This window comes from Phoenix dactylifera, chromosome 4, assembly GCF_009389715.1.
Source record: "Phoenix dactylifera cultivar Barhee BC4 chromosome 4, palm_55x_up_171113_PBpolish2nd_filt_p, whole genome shotgun sequence".
Classification (NCBI taxonomy): domain Eukaryota; kingdom Viridiplantae; phylum Streptophyta; class Magnoliopsida; order Arecales; family Arecaceae; genus Phoenix; species Phoenix dactylifera.
In genome coordinates this window covers 16,775,771-16,798,705 of record NC_052395.1, presented here as the reverse complement: position 1 = coordinate 16,798,705, position 22,935 = coordinate 16,775,771, and the positions used below count along the sequence as shown (strand labels likewise).

General features: G+C 42.9%; 2 protein-coding genes across 14 annotated transcripts in view; both read right to left on the bottom strand.

The window, feature by feature from the left end:
* The window catches only part of LOC103697642 (pentatricopeptide repeat-containing protein At1g71060, mitochondrial), a 98,531-nt gene extending 86,574 nt beyond the window's left edge, over positions 1-11,957 (bottom strand). For 5 of the 6 annotated variants that reach the window (XR_005511567.1, XM_039125717.1, XM_039125711.1 and 2 more), the window contains exons 1-3: positions 11,720-11,957; positions 11,473-11,595; positions 10,824-11,362 (exon numbers count right to left, since the gene is read on the bottom strand). The gene's annotated coding sequence lies outside the window, so the exon portion shown is untranslated. The remainder of the gene's footprint in view (positions 1-10,823; positions 11,363-11,472; positions 11,596-11,719) is intronic. The other variant, XM_039125704.1, reaches the window with a different exon arrangement.
* A 2,043-nt stretch (positions 11,958-14,000) lies between these two features.
* LOC103721089 (protein FAR1-RELATED SEQUENCE 5-like) lies at positions 14,001-21,896 on the bottom strand. Of its 8 annotated transcripts, none has more exons than XM_039125698.1 (8): positions 21,805-21,848; positions 21,297-21,689; positions 19,128-19,192; positions 16,107-18,407; positions 15,888-16,021; positions 15,567-15,779; positions 15,425-15,488; positions 14,001-14,917 (listed from the first exon to the last, which is right to left on the bottom strand). In XM_039125698.1, the coding sequence occupies exons 2-8, from the start codon at positions 21,299-21,301 to the stop codon at positions 14,874-14,876; spliced, it is 2,826 nt and encodes a 941-aa protein (XP_038981626.1). In that variant the 5' UTR covers positions 21,302-21,689; positions 21,805-21,848; the 3' UTR covers positions 14,001-14,873. The 8 variants fall into 8 exon arrangements, 7 of the variants coding, with proteins under 7 accessions (XP_038981626.1, XP_038981627.1, XP_038981625.1 ...); XM_039125699.1 differs by having other exon boundaries at positions 15,870-16,021; positions 16,107-18,380; positions 21,805-21,846; XM_039125697.1 differs by having other exon boundaries at positions 15,870-16,021; positions 21,805-21,845.
* Between the last annotated feature and the right edge of the window lie 1,039 nt (positions 21,897-22,935).

The following is a 22,935-nucleotide window of genomic DNA, read 5'->3' as shown; positions in this document are numbered from 1 at the left end:
GCCTTTATATAGGCAACATGACAAGAGAAAATCTCTAAAATACCCCTATAGAAGAAAAGACCCAAATACCCAACAAATAAACTCTCTAATAAGCTACCACCCAGCCAAAGTGTCCCCGGATGGACTGCCCTCCTGCGTCTGCAACTATATACGTGCCTGATCGAAGGTCTAGGACTGGTGTCCGCACCAACTCTCCCGGGGTGGAAGAAACTTGACTCCGTCGAGTGGGACAACGGGCAGCTCTGGTAGTGCTCCAAAAAATCTGGATCGATCTGATGTAGCTCCTCATAAGTAATCCACGTGCTATCGAACTCTAGACGGTCCCTCCATCGGACGAGGAAACGCTGAATGCCTCCGTCAGCAGTAGATATTATTAGTTCATCCAAAATAGTATCTATCTTGTTCTTCTATGTGGGTTGAAAAGGACAAGTGAGAGGATCAAAGGTAGGCAGATCTGGCGGGGGCAGAGTAGGTGCGTCAAATGGGGCATCGGGGGCAGGTAAAGGAGGTAATGTAAGCAAATAAATCCTCAATATTAAAAGTGAAATTGATGCCATAATTAGGAGGGAGATCAATGACATGCATTTGGGCCTACCCGTTTCAAGATTTGAAAAGGTCCTACGCTACAAGCCTGCAATTTCCTCGCGGTTCCCGATGGAAACCATTCGAGTCCGACACGAATCATGACATAGTCGCCAACATGAAATTCTTTAGCACGTTTATGCAAATCAACTTGTAATTTATAACGAAGATTACTAAATTCAATTCGCCTACTAATCTCTTGATGCAATGAATGGACATGATGTGCAAATGCTTCGTCCGACTCAGAGACTCTAGCATGCGGTGATATGGGAAGAAGGTGCAAAGGTTTTCGAGTACGAAATCCATGAACAACCTCAAATGGACTCATACCAATAAAACAATTAATGGAATTGTTGTATGCAAACTGAGCAATAGGAAGAACAGAGTCCCAATTTCTGTTATGATCACCCACCAGACAGCGTAAGATTTTCCAGACTACGATTGACAACCTCTGATCGTCAGTTTGAGGGTGGTAGGCGGTCGAGAATTTCAATTTCGTGCCCACCATGTGCCATAAAGTTTTCCAAAAGTAGCTCATGAATCGAACATCTCGAACTGACACAATAGTTTTCGGCAAGCCATACAACTTGACTACATGCTCAAAATATAACTTTCCAACATTTGAAGCGCCCGAGGTTTTGGAAAAACGATCGACGACCACAAAGATAGAGTCATGCTTGCGAAAGGTACGTGGCAAACCAAGTACAAAATCCATGCTCACGTCTTGCTAGGGGCAATCAGGCACTAGTAGTGCGGTGTACAAGCCAGTGTTTTGCTTGCGATGTTTAGCCAACTGACATGTTCTACATTGTCAATTAACTTGGCCACATCACGTTTGAGACTCGGCCAGTAAAACTGGCGTTCAACTTCCTCGATGGTTTTATCCCGTCCAAAGTGACCAAAAAGGCCACCAGTATGAATTTCCCATACGAGGAAGTCACATACCGAGGTATGCAGAGTTTGTTGGCCTTAAATAAGTATCCGTCGCGAAGGAAATAGCTGTCAAGTGAGACATTCGTGTCATTTGATAGGGCGAGATAAACATTCCCAAAGCAGGGCAGGATGCGTAATCTTCCTTTAGCCTATCAAACCCAGTGACGTTAACATTTATGAGGGAGAGAAGACTAACCCGTCGACTTAGCGCATCGGCGACTTTATTTTCGAACTCAGCTTGATGTCAGAGAACAAAAGTGTATTCCTATAAGAATTCAATCCAACGACCGTGTCAGGGAATGAGTTTCTTTTGACAGTTGAGATACCGGAAGACTTCGTGGTTTGAGTAAAGGACGAATTCATGTGGAAGCAAATAATGACCCCAATAGCGTAATGCTTGAATGACCGCATAGGACTCTGTCATACGTGGAATATGTTTGTTTAGCGGTATTTAGCTTCTCGCTAAAATAGGCGGCAGGATGGCGCTCTTGGCTGAGGATGCCACCCAACCCAATCTCGAAGGCGTCACGCTCTACCTCGAATACCTTGGAAAAATCAAGAAGGCGCATCATGGGGGCTTCCGTCATTCTTTTCTTGATCTCCTCAAATTCTCTAGCAGTCGATCGCGTTCACTGGAAGTTTTTCCGTTTGAGGCAGTCAATAATTGGGGACATAATGGTACTGAATCCATGGATAAAATGCCAATAAAAAGTGGCAAGTCCATGAAAACTGCAGCCTCATAGATGTTTGTAGGTTCAGGCCAATTAACAATCGCCTTGACCTTTTGGGGGTCAGCGTAGACTCCTTCAGATGATACGACAAAATCCAAAAAGATGACTCGATCCACAAGGAATGAGCACTTTTTTCTGTTGGTGTAGAGGTTGGCAGCACGAAGGGTTTGACATACTTGTCGGAGGTGGTCCATGTGTTGCTCCCTCGACTGCATGTAAATCAAGATGTCATCAAAATACACCACTAAGAACCTGCCCGTGAATGGCCGGAGTACCTGTGTCATGACCTGCATAAATGTGCTGGGGGCATTAGAAAGCCCAAAAGGCATCACCAACCATTCATACAAGCCGTCCTTAGTCTTGAATGCAGTTTTCCCTTCGTCGCCTAATCGGATTTGAATTTGATGGTAGCCACTTTTTAAATCAATCTTAGAAAAAATCATAGCCCCCTCCATCATATCTAGCATGTCGTCAAGCCAAGAAATTGAAAAACGATATTTAACCATTATTCTATTTATAGCTCGACTATCAACACACATGCGCCACGTTCCATCTTTTTTAGACGTGAGCAATGCCGGAACAGCACAAGGGCTCAAGCTTTCACGAATAAATCATTTCTTTAATAACTTCTGTACCTAGCGTTGTAACTTGGCATGTTCGATCAAACTCATTCGATAGTGCGGCAAATTGGGAAGAGATGCTCTCGAGACTAGGTCAATAGTGTGTTGGATCTCACGCATAGGTGGTAGATGATCTGTAAGATCGTGAGGAAAAACATCGTGAAACTCGTCCAGTAACGGAGCCACATCTCAACTTCGCGTGCGAACAAGGCAAACACAATGGATTCTTTGGTTGCTTCCCTTTCAAATTTCTTTGGACTTATGATGGGTAAACTCTTGTTACTAGATGCTTCTTTCTTGTTATCCTTATGGGTTGGCTAAGGACGTAAGGGGTTCAACGTGATCTTTGTGCCTCCAAAAATGAATGAGCAAGAGTTCGAACGTCCGAAGATGGTCACATCTCGATCATAAAGCCAAAGGCGGCCCAAGATAATGTGCCCGACGTCCACTGGAACAATGTCACACCAAATGTCCTCTTTATAAGAAAGAAAGTGGATAAGGACACGACACTGTTCGTCGATGGCAATGGAAGAAGTGTCAACCCAAGATCCTTGTATGGATTTGGGAGAGGAACTGTTTTCAACCCGAGGCAGGACACAATGCTAGATGAAACCACATTGATACAACTACCGCTATCAATAATCACTTTATAATCCTTGGTCCCGCACTTGATGTAGGTGTGGAAAATTGTAGTGCAACGCCAGTCATCGGTCGCTTTAGGTTGGGTTAGAAAACATCGAACGACGCCTAAAGCAAGCCGAATGCATTCGTCGGGATGGGCCCCGGGAGTACCATCGTCATCACTTTCCTGCATGTCATCAGGGTCGGTTTCGTAGACTTGTTCTTCAACAATATCGTCATCAAGTGTGTTCTCCTATTCTCCAAGATAGAGCGCCTTGTGTGGGCAGTTCATTGCCACATGCCCCGCTTGTTTACATCTGTAATCTTGTCGGGGATCGTTTGATGGCGTGTTATCATGCATTCGTCCTTTGCCTTTATCTCGATTAGCGGGCAACACATTTTGACTGGGCCTACGGGATGTCGTTGTTGCTTGAGGTCTGGCTCCAAATGGAGCAAAGGGTAAAGGAGGTCGACCAGCAGGTCGCAACGCCTGTTGATTTATGACCAATTCATAATTTAGGGCAAAAGAATAGGCCTGGTCTAACAAAGTGATCTCACGAAGAACTAACTCTCGGCTAATGTCCTCATTAAGACCGCGTCAGAAGCGACTCAATGTCATTCTTTCGTCTTCGACGACATCGCACCTCATCATGAATTCCTCAAACTAGGAGACATAGTCACTAACAGATTTTACCCCCTGCCTAAGATTGTTCCACTGGTCTAACAGATCACCGTGGTATGAATGTGGTAGATATTTCTCTTTCAACTTTTCTTTGATTTCTATCCAATCAGTTATGGGCGGTTGGTTCCTCCTGCATAAAAGTTGTTTAATGCTCTGCCGAAGAGTTTAGCTCGACCGACTAGTTTCATCTAAGCGAATCGCACTCTCTTATCCTCTGACAAGTTGTACTACTGAAAGAAGTGGTCCATTTTATAAATCCAGTCAGTTAATGCTGTTGGATCCAAATGACCATCAAAAGTGGGAGCATCCACTTTGATATTTTTGATGAGATGATCTTCAGGGTCCCTAAAGTCTCTATACGCAAGTTGGGTCCGTAACCCCCGAGGCATATCCGGATCAAACATGTCGTCTCAATAATTATAGCGTTGTGGGAACCGTGCCGGGGCTCTCTTGGTAACTATGGTGAACGTGTTGTTGAGAAGCCTCGACATCGTGGGCAACACGACTAGCGCTCATGTGGGAAGTTTCAACATCGCTGTCGTTTGCCCCTCGATCATGACCAGCTTCAAGGGCTTCGAGGCGGGCATTGAAGCTATCAAGCTTCGTGGTGACGTGGGCGCTATATTTCTCAAAGGACTCTTGAATGATCTTACGGATGTCCTCCATGGCGGAGGGTTCCATAACAAGCTGAGACTGGGTTTTAGAGGACACACGTCCACTTTGCAGGTTCATGCAAATGTGACTTCACAACGTGAAATGCAACTAACTAATGCAAAAGATGCAATAAGATGCCAGAGATCAATAACGAATCAGAATCAGTAAGTAGCGAAATAAATTAAGAGTGATTTTCAAAGAGCTAATGTGCTATCAGGTTAATTGCAGACTAGTAGTACGCGACCTCGTAATCTAAACGGAAAGCCAAATAAATCAAAATGTCCCTTTAGGTTGGCTGGTTGCACTTGTAATACTAAGTCTAGTAGCCAATAGAATTGTGGTGGTGTGATGAGTAAAGCAGATAGGGTGCCAGTGTTTCAAATATGGGTATGTAAAGGAAAAGTCCACACTAGAGAAGACAGATACTATCAGAAATAAACAGATAAGACTACTAAGGAAAGGAGTCACCCGCGTTCTGACGAGTCCGCTGAGGCATCAGATGCTGGCGGCAGTGACCGACTCGATGGCAGCAACAGGCACTATGGCAGCGATGGTATGGTGGCAGCAGGTGCGTGCGGCGGCCATGGGCACAGCTGAAGCAGGAAGAAGGGGTGGCGAAACCGGCGAAAAGGAAGTAGTGAGAAGGGCAGCAGCAGGGAGGAGGCGACGATGGTGCTCCGTTCCCAGATGATGATGCCCAATCGTGCTGCTTCGAGGACGCTGTGGGGATGATTTTGATCTGTGGTGGCACTTCCTATGGAGCCGGCAGGGAATGGCGGGAGATAAACACTTGATGGAGGGAGTAGGGCTTCCAAGGTGAAGCTGGCCGAGGAATGCGGTATTCGTCACCCAAGGGTCTTCGATGGCGGCAGAGAGGAGCTCCGATGGTGGGGCTCGTGCAAGGTGTGTAGAGCGGAGGCGGAAACAGTGGAGTGGGGTGGCGCTACAACTAAGGGGGGTGGCGGAGGCGGCCGTGGGGAGGTGGCGGGTGTGGTGGAGGCGGCCGAGAGAAGCGATGGCGATGGCGTGCCGCCCTCTAATGGAGTTTCACGGCGGCCGCGGCGGAGAACGACGTGGTGGAGGCGGTCAGGAGAAATTAAGGGCTCGGAAGAGGAAGCAAGTAGAAAATAGTGGCACGTGCGACCACTTTTAATTTTAATTTTTTTTGGTCACTCACGTGCTTCTCTCCTCTCTTTTTTGGTCACGTGTGAATCACGTGTTTCTCTCCTTTTTGTTGGTCACGTGCGAATCACGTGCTTTTTTGTGCTCACGGATTTGGGCTAAAGGATCAGGATAATGGGTCGGAACTTACCCGTTAAGGTTACCCATTAGAGTTTCTCCTTCTCGAAGAGGGAGAGGGGGGTAGGCGGCGGCGGCGGCTGGCATGTTAATGGCGGCTTTCGGCAAGTCAACACGAAGACCTCGGCCATCCTCTCGATCAGATTCGTCGATGAAGACGACGAAGACAGAAGATCAAACGGGGCACAGCGCCGACGGCCCAATCACGGCTCCTCGGCGATAGGACTCCTGAATCTGAGCGATGGCGGCGCTCGGGGTGATCCGCTCCTCGGATCTGGTCAAAGCCGGCCCGGACAGGGCCCCCCTCCTCAGATCCGGCCGATGGAAGGCGGTAATAATCGCGGACGACGGCGGTGTCATTGGCGGGCGGCAGCGACGTCATTGGGACCAGCTCCGGCGGTGGCCGAGGCAGCACGCAGGGGCAAAAGCGGTGAGCGGTGGTGATGGGCACGGGTGCGATGGCAGGCGGGGGAAGCGATGAAGATGTCCTCTTCTCTTGTTTGGGATGAAGCGGAAGATAAAGTCAGTGATGAAAATGAAGAAAGAAGGGAAGAAATGTTGCCTTTTTTTTGCAGTGCGCGGTGAGCTTCGACACGATCCGGCGTCCGTGGTGCGATTGCCCCGGCAAAAATCTCGTGAGGCAAATGAATAAGAGAGATCGGGGGTGGCCCGTCCATCAACTGGATCTCAGAGCTTTAGCAACAGAGGCAAAGCCTGGCGGCTCTGATACCAAAGTTGATGCAGAACAATATTCAAAATGAAAGCTCAACTCGCGGAATCCACCAGCGGAGTGTTGGAATCCACCAACAAACACAATATGGAAGGAAAACCTATTCATTCAATAACCACCCAAATGTTAACAAGCCCTACCAGCCTTTATATAAGCAACATGACAAGAGCAAATCCTCAAAATACCCCTACAGAAGAAAAGATCCAAATACCCAACAAATAAACTCTCTCATAAGCTATCACCCAGCTAAAGTATCACCGGGTGGGCTACCCTCCTGCATCTGCGACTATACACGTACCTGATCAAAGGTCTAGGACTGGTGTCCGCACCACCCACTCCTCATCGATGCGCACACCGTCGTCGGAAACAATGTACCCAAGATACTCGAGCTCTTCTTGGACAAAGGCGCACTTAGAAGGTTTGATGTAGAAGTGGTGCTCTTCCAAAATATGCAAGATAGGGTCCAAGTGTTGCATGTGCTCATCCATGGATTTAGAGTAGACCAGTATGTCATCAAAGAAAACAATGACAAACTTGCGTAAGTGCGGTCTAAATACCTCATTCATGGCGGCTTGAAATGTAGATGGAGCGTTGCACAAGCCGAATGGCATGACAAGGTACTCGTAATGTCCGAAATGGGTGCGGAATGCCGTCTTGTGGACATCTTCACGCATCCGGATCTGATGGTATCCGGCCCGAAGATCGAGCCTTGTGGAGTACTTGGCATCGTGGAGTTCATCAAACATTTCGTCCACGGTTGGAATAGGGAACCGGTCTTTGATTGTGGCCTCATTCAAGGCCCTGTAGTTGGTGCAAAATCGCCATGATCCATCCTTCTTTCTCACCAAAAGGATCGGTGAGGACAAAGGATTAGGGTTTGGCCGGATTAATCCCTGTTTCAACATTTCATCCACTTGCCCTTCGATTTCACTTTTTGGAAGTGAGCATATCTATATGGTGGTACATTGATAGGCTTGCTCTCATCTTTTAATCTGATAGGGTGATCAAAGGCGCGTCAGGGTGGAAGAAAGGTTGGCATCTCAAGGACGCCTCGATGTGCTTCTAAGAGTTGTCGGACCCGCAATGGCAAGCCTTGTAACTACTCATCTGGCTGCGGTTGAGGTCCCTCCGCAGCCCATTCTCGGTTGGACAGCACCACGGCGAAGCAAAGAGCTCCCCCACAGCATAGACGTTGGAGCATATTGGCCTCGCAAGCCCGAACTTCTTTGTGGCTGAGGGCTGTCCACTTCTCTTCTTTCCCCCAATCTTAAACTCCATGGTCATAGTTTCATAATCTATGACCACCTTCCCTATGTTTCAAAGCCATGCATTGCCGAAAACAACATCAAGTCCTACAAGTTGTAGAACATGTAGATCGGCTAAGATCCGGACTCCTTGAATATTGAGTTGAACATCTTTGACAACCTCTTGGCACTTGAGTTTCTCGCCACTTGCCACCTTGACATCAAACGATTCGGTGGCTGCCCCCTTGAGGCCGGCTCGTTGAAGGGTTCCTGGATTTATGAAGTTATGTGATGAACCAGTGTCAACGAGTAGGGATACCTCATGTTTGCTGATCCAAGCTGTCATCCGCATGGTAGAAGGTCTCCGAACTCCGGACAACGCATGTAGGGACAACTTGTTATCTTTGGGAATGGTGCTTAGGGCATTGGCTTCCATTGGTTCGACCTCTGTACTGCTGCCATCAGAAGTTGCAGCAGCCTCCTCTTCGGCCTCATCCCCGCTGCTAGTGATATAGATTGTGAAAGATTGGCCGGGGTTGCATTTGTGGCCTTTCTCCCACTTTGCGCCGCACTTGAAACAAAGGCCCTTCTTTATGTATTCTCGCAGGTCCTCATGCGTAAGCTTTTTGATTTGTCGAGGCTGCGATTTGGAGGTGTTGGCTACTGCAAGTGGTAGCCGTGGACGCAAGGATTTGGTATCCATGCAGTTGGTAGCTTCCTTGGCCGGTCGTCGATCGTAGTGGCCGCTTTGGTCAAAGATCTCCGCCATCCTCATCGCATCTTTAAGGCTTGTGGGCTGCTTGAGTTTGAGTTCCTTGGCAAGCCAAGGTTTGAGCCCATTGATGAATGTGCCAAGCAAAGCTTCTTCGGACCACCCATCCACCATGGTTTGCAGTTGGCGGAAGTCGTCGATGTAGCTTTGCACTTTGCCTTCTTGCTTTAACTTGGCCAATTGGCTATGATGATTTACAACTGTGGACGACCCCCATTGAGTCATGAACTCTTTTTCAAATGCTGTCCACCCCAATCTATTTTCCTCTTTTTCATATTGGTTCCTTAGCCATCTCCACCATCTACTTGCTCTCCCTTCTAAATGGAAGCTAGCTAAGGTTACTCTCTCCTCTCATAGGATCTCATACATATGAAAGTATTGCTCAATCTTGTCGAGCCACTCATAAGGACCACCTCTAAAAGCAGTGGCTATGGAAGAGATGTTGAATCTAAGCTGCTCATGCTGGATCTTTGGGCCCTTGGATCGCTGAGGTGTCACGCCCGAAGAGTCTTTCTTTGGAAGCACTGCTGCCTCTTGGCAACTCTAGTTGGTACTTGATTTCCTTCCATAAAAGGATTTCCCCATGTGCGCGCATTGCTGCCTCTTGGTGCCCCTCTAGTTGGCACTCGATTTCCTTCCATAAAAGTATTTCCCCATGTGCTCGGATGGGTGATGTGGTGCGCGCATGGTCCGCTAATCATTGGTATGGTAGACTTGCTGGTTTTGCCATGAGGATTGAACTTGTTGTTTGTGGTGCCGTCCCATGTGGCTCCCTTGGATGGTTTCCATGCGGCTCGGCTGGATGCATGAGAAGTCCCCTTGGCTCGGACTTGGGTTGGATATGGCCTGCATGGAAGACTCCTTGGCGTGGTGTACTCCGCTGCGATCTTGGCCCTTGGTGCCTCCCTGCGTGGCACCCATTGGAGATCTCCCTTGACTCTCTGATTGCTTGGAAAAGTCCTACCGAAATTAGGACTCTATTAGGCGTGTGGCGGAGGTAGAGTCCTCCTTGGACTCAGCTTCTACATGGCTGGCCGAGGCCAGGTGGCGCGCATGGGCATGCTTGCTACTGCTCGGCCCCGCTTGTCGAGGCCCTCAGGTCGTGTTCGGGTGTGAACGGGCTTTGCCGGGCGTGCTCCAGTGTGAACGGGCTTAAACTAGCTACTGCCCGTCGCTGAGTGCTGGGCATGTTCGGATACTGGACACCAAATACGCGCGGGCGTAAAGCGTTGGGCGTGCATGGTCACTAAGTGCAAGGCGCGCGCTAATGCTGCTGGCAGGCCGAGAACCTTGCACGGCATTTATCTAGGCCTGTGCATGGCTCGGTTGGCTGCTGGTCTGCTTGGCCGGCAAGCTGAAGACTTGCCTCCAAGTTGCTGATCTGGTCGATGCTATGCTCCGTCGAGTCATCGTGTATGCAAGAAATTTAGCTTGGCGGAGCGGGGTCCTCAACACCGGTCCCTTTCCAATTCTGGCCCATAGGAGCCATAACCGAATTGAAATAGCGAACCAACCCAATTTCGCACCAATTCGGCTCTGTACTGCCTAAACCGAGCGATTCAGCCTGGTTCAGCAGACCTTGCCCTTTGCTCTTTTAATTATTATTTTAACATCTTTGTCCTTTTCTATATTTGAAAAGCATAGTGAATTAAATGTGCCTATGAAGTAGCAGTTAGGATTTAATAAAACCTAAAACAAAGATACCAACAGATATCAAAAATATCACAACACAACTTTTTAAACAATCCACATATGCAAAAGCAAATATGTAAAATAATCAGATAAAATAAATTACAAAATCAACTATAAGATATTGGAAATCCATCAGCCACATGCTTTAAAGAATAAAGACATGCTACATCCTTCAGTTCTAATAAGCAGATTGTTAGAATAATAAATAAACATGAAAGACAGATCAAGATGATCTGGATAACATTTGATAATTAAAGTAGTACCTGGATGAGAACGTCTGACCAAACTCTAAGACATATCTTGCCACAAAGATCAAATGGTGTACAGCACAAAGTCTCCATCTAAACTATCCCTGCAATTAGGCAAACGCATAACATATAATGCTCCAAGAACACAATGTGAAACAAAAGAACATCACCTAAACCGAGGTCTCCATGCATCGGCAGTTTGCCTTGTCTCAGCTCTCAATTGATCCTTAAGACTAATCAAAAATTTCACAGTCCCATTTTGTCATAAGTAACTCAGGAAATTTTGTTAAAGTAAATTTCAAGAATCTACCCAAAAAGAGAGAGAAGAAAGCTGATCTATCAGGAATTTAAAATTTCAAGAACTTGCCTCCAGTACGACCTTAGGGTGAGCAGAAGCCTGATCGTTCTCACCGAATAGCTAGGTAAGACGAGTGATACCGGAATCCAAGCATCAAAAATTACCAAAAAAAAAAGAAAAAACTTGACGAGTTGATTATACTCACCCGGAACGGGTGTTCCGATCCTTCTACTAGGAGTACCAATCTTAAAGAACTCTGCCAATAACCCTTTGATCAATCGACAACGCAAGAATCATATAGAAAAAAAGGGAACAGAGAGAGAGAGAGAGAGAGAGAGAGAGAGAGAGAGAGAGAGAGAGAGAGACCTTATTCCGGCGGTATTTGTATAAGGCGTCCGGACACTTGGGCTCCTCTCGTGCTTGTACGATGAGGTGGAAGGATCTTGACGAGTCGATTATACTCACCAAGAAGTGGTGTTCCCGATCCTTCTGCAAGTAGTGCCAATCTTGAAGAACTCTTACAAGAACCCCTTGATCAATCGAAAACGCAAGAATCATAGAGAAAGAAAGGGAAGAGAGAGAGAGAGAGGAAGATAGAAAGAGAGAAAGAAACCATATTTCGGTGGTATTTGTAGAAGACGTCCCGATACTTGGGTTCCGCTCGTTCTTGGGGTACTTCGGATTTCCGGCTGTACGAGGAGGTGGAAGGTTTAAGCGAAGCGGAGAGAGCGAAGCCTGGAAGGTGGCGTTACCGCAACGGAGAGGGAGAACACCGGCGCCGGCACCAATGGCGGTGGAGGAGAAGAGGAGCGTGCGCCATCTAGGGTTGCGGCCTCACCGCCCCGCTCCAATGTTCGAGTTTCAAATTTCCCAATGGCGGTGCCCAATATATAGCGTCTCGGTCACCAACCTTCTGATTCCAAAATAATATGGAAGTCGGCAAACCTCGGAAACGTCCGTATAAGTCGGCAAAGAATTCAAATTCAATAGAATACCAAAGGTTTTTTCACTTTTAAATGCCAAAAGGCAAAACTATATATAACAACACGGTTGGGTATTTGATCACTTACGTGGGCATTCACACGAGAACAGCAGAATTTGCGGACTCGACTTTCTATTGACAAGGACAAATTATTTAACGAACCATCCTTGAACCTTAAATTATTGTAAGTCTCAGATACCCAGAGTATAGATTATTTAAACATATCCAAAACAAGAGTTTTACACACACAAAAAAAAAAAAAAACTCAGAGAGACTTCCCAACTTTTTTTTAATTTATAAAGAATATATCATGTTATCCAATAATAATATAATATTTGTGAGGAACGTGCCTGCATGTATTTAGCCTTTATTCGTTGGATAGAACTTGAGTACTAATAGAAAAGTATGTGAGAATCCCGCAGACGTGTGTTTGCTGAGTAAATTTTAAGTATTTATATAGGACCAAGAAACTCAAATAATAGTTTCCGCCTAACTATTTTAGTAACATCCTAAATTATTATAATTAAATCATATATTATGTTATATTATTTCTCGTTATATTGTATCATCTTATGCTGTTGTAATAGTACATTATAAATCGGTTAGATGCTTCTACGATATGCATCTCACCTTTTCTATTAAATATAGTACGTATCTAAATTTACAATCAGCAGCATCTTTGGGTTTCAGAAAAAATAGACTCGATATGACTTAATACTGCCCTCCCCTTGGTTTAGAATTATATGCACAGCCCTATCTTTGTCTGGGTTGACGATGATTGCATTCAAAATCCCCTGGTTTAATAAATTGATAGCGGACGGGCAACCTGATATTAAATGGGGTCGACTTATGGGTGCAGCTTTCTATTCAATGCTCCCCATTCTGGAGCCGGCGACTTCCAACAACCAGCTATAATATAGATTGAAGCTCTAAGCCTGTAGTTCCTTGCCATCATTGGATTCTTTTTAAACTTTGAAATGTTGCCCCGAGACAAATTGTTCGTGAAAACCAAGCAGGTGGCCATGCTTTGGACCTGGGATCGTGGCCCTTGATATGCCGTGTGGTTTAGCATCCACCAAAGGGGCCCTGGCATGGAAATGAGGGCCTTGTCAGCCCCAAGCCAATAGATGAATGTCATCGGTGGTCGGTTAGATTCAGGACCATGAGGGGCCAGCAATCCCTCACCCTCTTTTGCATGGCACCTGAAGGAGCTTAAAGGAGTGCACATCTTTCATAGTCAGCATAAGACAAATGATGTGGCAAATTGAATCGCCTTCTATACAGCGGAGCATTCTGAAGAATTTTTGTGGACCTTTATAACAGCTATTCTTTCCACGCTCCATAATATTTTATTTTTCATTTTTTTTAGATGCATTTATATTTGGATTGTATGATCCATCCACCTTATCAAACAAAAAAAAAAAAAAACAAAGAAAAAAAAAGATGAATGCTGCAATCCAACAAGCATTTTCTAATGCAAAAATAGCCCAAGAGAGAGCTTTGCAAAGCTTCATCTTACATCTTGCTTAAACATCCACCTAAGAATCATCTTTTTTGATCGAGTGTGAAGACACATACTCACACACATAAACAGCCACTAGTAATCATCTGTTTTGATTCACAAATGCCCTCGCTTGTACATGCATGCAGACCGCTATATAAAAAAAGGAATACTCCTGGGGTATACAAAATGCATTTGAAAAAGTAAATTTCACCTGACATCAAATGTATGTCCTATTTCCATGTTGTAATGGAGATTCAAAAATCTCATGAACTACCAAAACTGCAAGTAGTCATGCAAGGTCCGAGCAAATTATGTTCGATGTCATCGAATTTAATTCCCTTGCTTGCATGAGAAATGTTTCAGATTCATAGAAAAATCAACACAAACTTCACGCAAAAAAGAGCTGTGTCGATAAAAGCCATGTGTAGATTTTTGTTCTTTTTTTCTGTTGAGAAAGCAAAGAACATATGAGGTCTGACAGACCACTACACATTCATGGTAGAAAGCAAAAAGGTGCAGAATAAACATAACAGAACCCAGGGAACAAGAGGAACAAGAAATCATGAGAAGCCAGAATCCCTATAGAAAAACAAATGACACACAAACAGCACCAGAAACGGCCTTACAAACTCCTGGAAAAAGTCGCAACTATTAAACAGACTAAAACACAACCAGAGAGTTTTCAAAGTACTAACAACAGCAGAATAAGCATCTAAACGGCATAAGCAAGAGGTTTTCTCAAAGTACCCAGGACATCAAGAGGGGGCAGTCGCAGCTCCAATGCAAACATCCAAAAAAGCCTTCACCACAATAAGAACCCGATACATACAAAATATATCGGTTCAACAATAACTACCAACCTTGTCATGAAAACCTTCGCCAATTAAGAAGCGGCATCTTCAGGTGATTTAAACTGAGCACCAGCCACACTTCTAAACTTCATAAAGAACATAGCACTTGAGCCGCCTCTTGGAACCTCAGCTGAAAACACGCTCTGCAGGAACTTTTAGGCGAAGAGGAACCCAACAACAGCAACTTCCAAGTCATTTCCCCTGCAGCAACCTATTTTGGAAACACTACAATCAAGTCATTCTACTGATTTCTTCCCAGCTTCACCACTATCAGGTGCTGCATGGGTAGCCTTTCTTATTTTTTCTGTAATACCAACTCAATGAAAGACCATATTAGTGAAACCATTTCTTCATCTGTATTAGAGCCAGTTTGGAAAATCCAGCAGCATTGGGCTAGATCTGCTGTTAGATCATGGATTACACGATCTATTTAGGTAAGGCCCATATCAACCCGATCTCTGTCCAGGTCAAATCCTGCGGGAGAAAAAAAAAAGACCTCCATATGTCAATCCAACAAGCCAATATATGGGATACAGGCCAAGCCTAGGATAGACCTTTGAAAACAAAAAGGCCCGGGCAGGCCTAACAGTGGCAATTCCCCTAGGAAATCCAGCCTAAATGCCTAATTCTGCTGGATTTCCCAAACAGGCCCTGAGCTGTTCAGAATTTCTATTGGCAGCTTTTCCATATTAAAGATGGAGTAACCAACAACAAGCATGGTATCTCTCAAAACAAAGTACTAACAATCGAAAGAATGCTAATGATACGAAAAATATATGGCTGTGGTACTTCCATGAACAGTGCTCCCCAAAAAAGCAGAAAGTCCATACAGAGTTCCCATTATAAGCAATTCAGATCCAAGCGGAATCATTGATGCCTTGTGAATGAAGTCCCAGTCAGTTACCTGACAGTTAATGGTATTATGTTAGTTCATATTGGAACATTTGGGGTCAATATAAATAAGTAATGCTGTTTTTCTACCTTTGTTTATATCAAAGTTAAGCTTGCGGGACGATGGCTGATGTTGACCCGGAAGAGCAGAATGCTGCACCAAAATAAAAGGATACCTTAACTAAAACAAGAAAAAAGAACAAAAACATTCTATTTGTCGAATAACTCATACCATTGGTTCATCAAGATGATGTGGGGACAGGGAAACATTTGGAACACTACGAGGTTGAACCATCCAACCAACAAAATTGTTGGATTGTCCCTGCATGATTGGCATAGGAACACCAACAGAGCCCCTAGGAGTGCACCATGCTATGCTAGGATTTCTTACTGCTTGGGTTGCCATTGTATGGTCAAATATACCTTGTGAGGGTGTAAATGATTCCTGTAGCAGATTAACACTCAGTAAGTGAACTAGAGAGGTTATCAACTTGATTCGCTATGAAATTCGATAATGTAAGTAAGTGGACAAAACCTGAGCAGGCATGACCACCTCTTGAGTAAAAAATGTGCATCCTGAGGGTTGCATTTGAATTGGGGTACAGCATGATGTTGTACCATTCGGAGTATAGGAAGGAACATTTGAGGACTCATTAACCATAGCTTGACCCAATACATCAGCTTTTCCTGCTTTCCAATATAAATTGAAATGCATGAAAAAAAATAAATTATGGAAAATATTACTTGGATTTTTTTTATTAGCAGTACATACTTGTCTTCGTCTTATTCTGTGATTGCTGGTTCTGGGTAATGATGTCAACTGAACTGGAAGTGGGTTGAATTTTCTTGTTCCGTTTCTGCTCAAGTCCTCCCTTAGGGCGCCCTTTGCAGCCTCGTCTTTTCTTACTTCCTTCTAATGCATTCCGCTGCATATCATCAACGACAGTCACATCTTCCTCATCTGTCTGTCTACTCAATGGAGCAATACGCAACACATTTTCTAATCCCGACATCAGTTTATCGAGTTCGTTTTCAAATATTTGTAAGGCGTCCTCAGAAATTGCCTTATGGCATACCCGGGTATATTGCAGTGTCAGAGGTTCTTGACCATCAGTGTCAGCAATTGATCGATGTCTATCAGACATGGCCTCAACATTCGCATATTTTGTCCACCTCTTTAGTATATACCGAGTTGGGAGGCTAAGAATGCTCCGAAGGAGAAGAACCTTTAATGCATGCATGCATAAGATGCCAGTAGTCTCAAACTTTTTGCAGCTACAAGTGACCATGAAATTGGATGAGTTATATTCAACAATCCCATAACTGTGTTTTTCAGGAAGGGAAACTTTATAAACATCTACTGTCCCGTCAAAACCAACTTGTTCACAAAGACAAGAAAGCTGACTCTTGATCTCATCCTCAAATTCATTATATACCAGCCTTGTATATGATTCTGCTGCTTCATTCAACATGGGCATATCACCCAGCAAAACTGGTTTAGTTTGCCTTGATTTGTAATCTTCATAGAGTTCCTTCTCACAAAACCGAACCAGTGACTTTTGATACTGCTCTAAAAATTTGGAAAGTGGCAGCTTCCTGTTGAAATGCTTTTTAAAGTGATTCTTCATGCTCTCACTCCATTTCACTGTTGTCATGGAAGCACAAAAAGAATTTTTGTGGTAAACCAGAGCCCATTTCTCTCGTATTGCATATAAATCTTCCAACCATGCATTTCCTTCAAGGCCATACTTATTAACCAAATCAACCCATCGAGTATGAAAATCCTCTTCGGAGCCACCTTCATAGATGCAATTTTTGAAACCCTTCTGAAAATCTGGCTCGCTGCTATATGCATGGGAAATATGTACCGCTGAATTTTGCAATATATGCCACAAACAAAGACGGTGACATGTCTCAGGTAATGTCAAACTTATTGCCCTTGACAATGCAGGGAAATGATCTGTAAAGATTGTCTTTGGTTGTCGTCCAGACATTGCTACCATAAAGGTTTTAAATAACCAAACAAATGATTCCGTTGTTTCATCCAATAACAAAGCAGCACCAAATACCACAATTTGCTTATGATGGTTTATGCCAATGAATGGTGCAAATGGTATCTCACCCTTGTTCGTCCTATAAGTTGTGTCAAATAAGACCACATCACCAAAGTAGGAGAAATCAAGTATAGAGCGTGCATCTGCCCAAAAGAAGTTGGTCACTTGTTCTCTATCATCAAGTTGTATGGCATAAAAAAAGGAAGGATCCTCTAACTGCCTGGCTTTCAAAAATTCTAAAAGAACCTGAGCATCTCCCTTTTCAAGTTCTCTCATCCTGTTGGTGTGCAGATAGCTGCTTTGATCCTTCAGCAGAAACCCAACAGTTTCAGCGTCACGAGCCTCTTCCACCAGAAATTCCAAAGCTTGAGCAGGATTATCTGCATCATTACCCATTTCTGCAGCATTTGGCATTCCATCACGCTGAGCCAACAATAACTTCCTATGAGACCTTAACAAGTGTGCTTTATGCGGACGTAGGAGTGGATGGTTGTGTTCAAAGATGATTTTACTCACAACCCATACATTATCACGACTCACTTTATACTCAATACGAGCCATGCAATTTGTTCTCACAGCTTCACGTGGTTTCTTCGTCATATGTGTAGTATGCTCCTGACGAGAGCCTTCATTGCTGCACAAGAAAACTCTATTCCGTACGGTCCCATCTTTTCTTCGGCCAAGATGACCCATCCGGACACTAAAACCCTTCTGATGAGCATATCTATTATAAAATAAATATGCTTGATCTTCTGAATGAAATACCATACCAACTTCCGGCTCCAACTGTGAGTTGCCATTGGCTTTTGATTTATCAATATTATTGGTATATTTCACAACTGCAGAACCAGAGTCACCTTCCTTTGAAGCTTGGGATATCTTCTGCACAACATTCTCTCCAGTAGAAGGCCCCTGTGACATATTATCCATCTCTGCATCGTCTTTTTCTTTATCACTTAAAGAATCTTCAACAGTTTCCACAGATTCATTATCTGAAGAAGAACCAGATGAGTCCATTCCTGAGATGAAAATGAAAAAGTTAGCCACTAGCTGAAAGTAATTTACAGCAGCCAATGTGAGAAACAACTGTCGCAAACTAACAGTTAAATCTGAGAAGTAAGCAAATAAGCAAACAAAGTGTTCCAAGCAGGCAACAAAAGAAGGTTGAGTTGGAACCACGTATTTGTTTTGGGAATTTCTCACTTGAGTCACATGCAGTGCTGATGCATGACTGTATCAATTTAAGATGAATTGGTAACCAATGAAAAACTGGATCCAAAAGATAAATCACCACACCCTATTGAAATTAAATCATCAATTAGAATCAGCAATACAGTAGAAACTGACATGCAACTCCAACAATTATAACATTCTACTCAGATAATGCGCAAGCAAATGAAAGCTACTGATTTCGGTGGTTTAAATAAGATAATTGCATCGCATTTCCAAATCCAATTGCTTACAAGAAAACTGATTAAACTATTACCGCGGTGCTTTCTTTTACTTATAACCACCATATATTTGAAGAAAGAACATTGAAATCTCGTCTTTTGCAAGCTAAGCAAAAGATTGGACAGAAAATTCCAGTTCAGTATGCCCCCAACTCCACAACTATAATTTCATACGAAGTAAACAAGTACAAGCATCTTCTCCCAAAATCTTTGAAAAATTCCGAAAATTGCAAGCTACTGGATAATCAATTTTCCAACAAACATTATAAGAGACATAGAATAGCTGACCTTGTCTCCAGCTTAGAAGATGAAAATAAAGGGTGGACAATCCAAAGCTCCGTATAATGCGATGACTGTTAAAAAAAATATATATATAAGAACATCGAAACAGATGCTGATTATTTTTTAAAAAAAAACTACTTAAAACTAATTTAACAATTTATATATATGTCCGAGTGCATGCACACCAACCAACCAATCTGTTTCCAATAATGGCTCAATTAGATGTATTTGAAACACTATCAGCCTTAATTTAGTTTCCAGAAAACAGAAAATCTCTATTTAATAAACAGAAATTAGACATATCACTTGTTACAGCTTAATCCTCTTAACCATAACTGCATTTTGGGTTCATTCCATGACTGACATATATTTTCAGTGCGTATAGGACTAACAGTTTAACACAACTGCGAAGAAAGTTTTGCATCACAAGGACTTACGATAAGTAGGAATCCTGAGAATGAAAATTCCTAGATTCCAAAATAGTTCTTTTCAACTTGAATTGCAGTCAAGTCATGCATATGATGAAGCATATAATTCAAGAATCATAGATCCATACCAAATTCTCAAATCATGAAGAGCAGGAAGTTTTCATGGCTTACTATGACTGATGCTATACTCTTAACAGAAACCATGCTTCAGTAACAATCTTAATTCTATCTGCAACAACCAAAATTTCCCAAAGAAAAAAAAAACTGAAACTACTTTGTTTTGCAGACAATAACTCCCAACTTCGATCTCTTTTATAGAAAACAAATAGAATATTGAGGATAAATGACTGATACAAGAAAAAAAATCAACCCAGTAATTCATAATGCAAGTTGAGTCCAGAACTTTCACTACATTTTTATATATCTTTCTTTTTCAATGGCACAAGATTCCCAATTCTTCCTTTTAAGTTTGATTGGAGTTGGATATTTCCCAAATTTGCAAGTTATTGACAAATTGTATAGGCACAAAGTTATTAAGCCTTGATTTTAAAATGGGACAGGAGAGAACAAATTTTTGGATGAGCTTGGCATGGAGGAGGTTCAACTGAGAAGATGGCATGGTCAAGAATCAAAAGATGAACTAAGGGGACACAATTGAGCAAGCGCAAAAAATTGTGGAGCAGCAACGGACTCGCTCCTCTGAATATAAAAGAAATTATCAATAAGCTTGAAGGAAATCCAGCACTAAACTAGCAGTCCCTCTTCAATAACAATCAAACAACATGAATTCATGCTAAATTAACGCACATTTCAGATAACAATTGATTATAGTGTTGACTATATGTTAGTTAACCAAAAATAAAAAAGAAATCTTCCATTTTCTTTCTATGCTTCATCTCTTCCCAAGTTCACGGTAATTTTGGAGGGTTGTGGCCTAGTTGCATCAAATCAAACTATGACAAATAATGCATAACAGACTAGTGCCTGGTCACCAATTGGCCATATAGTTTCCATTGTAGGCCTATATTTACCTTCTCAAGTGTCTGGCACCCATTACTACAAAGCTATAAGCTGATCCTAGACTAATAGTTATCCATAAAATCTAGTCAATCCTTCAAGGGAACCATCTCAACTTAGAGGCATGCTCCATAGCCAAGACCATATTTGATTGACGATAGGCTTGGATGACAATGATGACGATGATCGATCATTGTTTCAAATCTTGAGACAACTACCTCACAAGGAAATCTTAGATTACAAATATTTGCAATTTATCTCTTAGCAAGTGAAGCTAATAAAACATATTATGATTGCAAAATGGTCTGCTGTGGCCTCTGGTTTGAAAAATTGTGATATAAGTGCAATGCAATAAAGGCCACTGATGGAAAAGGACCAAGAGAAAGAGAATAAGGCAAAGAGGCATAAGTATTGTTGCCCAACAGAATTAGGATCTGAATTAAAATTAACCCATATTAAAAATACTCTAAGATCTTGCCTCCAAAACTATGCAAACAGGACTGATTGAATTAGATGGATTCCACTGAACCATCCAATACACCCGGAATTGCTGAGTCAAAAGTAATAAGGCTCAGAAATGCTCATGTTACCAAGCAGTTCTTGCTACAAAACAATACGTCCGCTAACAAGACACATTAATGCATTAGTTTGCAACAAGGCTTATGTATTGTATACTATTGCATATAAAAAATTTCTTTAACCCCTGTTTTAGCTAGAAAATACCACGCACCACATCTCGGGCCCCTTACTCGTTATCGTCCAATAAGCATACTACATAGAGATAACCAGCAATATTTCCCTCTTAGACCAAGCTAGTCACTTGGACTGATACGTTCAAAGCTCACGCAATATGGAGTTTGGAAACCTGGGAGCTCCTTCCCCTGAATGATATCGAAAATGAAAGAATCGGTGCCCAAAATGATAGAGACTTTCTTTCCTTCCTTAGCCTGCAAAAGACCTCCTTCTTTGCCAGGGATAACATTTCAGCAAACAATTCATCGACATCTAACATATGCTGATTTCGAGTTTGTGATGCCAAGAAGAATATGAAACAGGCATCCATGAATAGGCAGTCCCCAGAATAAATTTTCCAACTATAACGAAGGTGAAGATGGCCCTAAGCCTATACCATCGAACATTAAATTAAGAAAGAATCATTCAAATAGAACAAGCATACTGGATGGAAGATTTTCTTTTTTCTTTAAAAAAAAAAAGAAGAAAGAATTGTTTCGACTTACTTTGGCGATGGCCGACGGAAAAGGAGGAGAGGAGAAGAGGGAAGAGTTACGGGATGGGAGGGGGGGGGGGGGGGGGAGGGGGGAGAGGGATTTGCCCAGCAATTGTACGGTGCTTCGCTTCTCCTGCCGCGCCGACCAAGGGCTTGGGCGCTTGGGGTTCTTCTATTCGGGACGGACCGAGTGGCGTCACCCCCGGTGATAGCGATGCAAAAAGAAAAGCAGCTTGGATGGCGAGGGCGGGATGGAAGACCGACTCGATCGAGCCCGAGGTACCGAGCCCGGGAGATCGCTCCGGCTAGGCTGGCCTTGTCGCCTGCTCTGGTTTTTGCTGTTAGACGGCGCGGGAGATGCACGTGGGAAAACGGGTGCTTGTAGTATCCACGTGTGGCGGGATCTCATCGGACCGTATTGGCTGAGCGCAACTCATTTAGGGCCGGGATTAGATGGATTTTCTACCGGTTTGATGGATTCGGCTCCCACGCAAACTGTGCGAGAAAAAAATAAAATAATATATATATATATACATATTCTTTTAAATATCAAAATTATATAAATATTTTTTAATATTAATATATATATATATTTATAAAGTATTTATTTTGCTATTTTATTTTTATCTTTATTTTTCATATATATTCATCCCATCTAATATCATTACAAAATTAATAATTTTAAATTAAAATAATTAAATTATTTTTAATGGATAAATTAAAAAAAAATATTTCATGATAAAAAATAAAAAACTAATTTCAAAATTTTATTTTATTTTTACTTAAAAATAAATATGATTTCTTTTAATGATGTTAAAAAAATGATATTTGTAAAAAAAATATTTTATAAAGATATAAAGATAAATATAAATTTTAAAAATATTTATATATATTTGAATTTTTAGAAGAATGTTTATAAAAAAAAATCCGAAATAAAAAGATCGGTTTTTTTATCTAACTAAACGATAGTGACCCATCCGGTCCCACCTCCCACCTCCTCGAACCCCCACTCTCGGAGGCCCTCCCCGAGCGGAGAATGGAAACCGTCGCGACCGCCTTTGCTTCCCACTTCTAAGCTTTCCTTCCTTTTCTTCTTCTCTTGTGGCCTCCTCTTCTCCTCTGATTTCCTATGGCAAGAGGC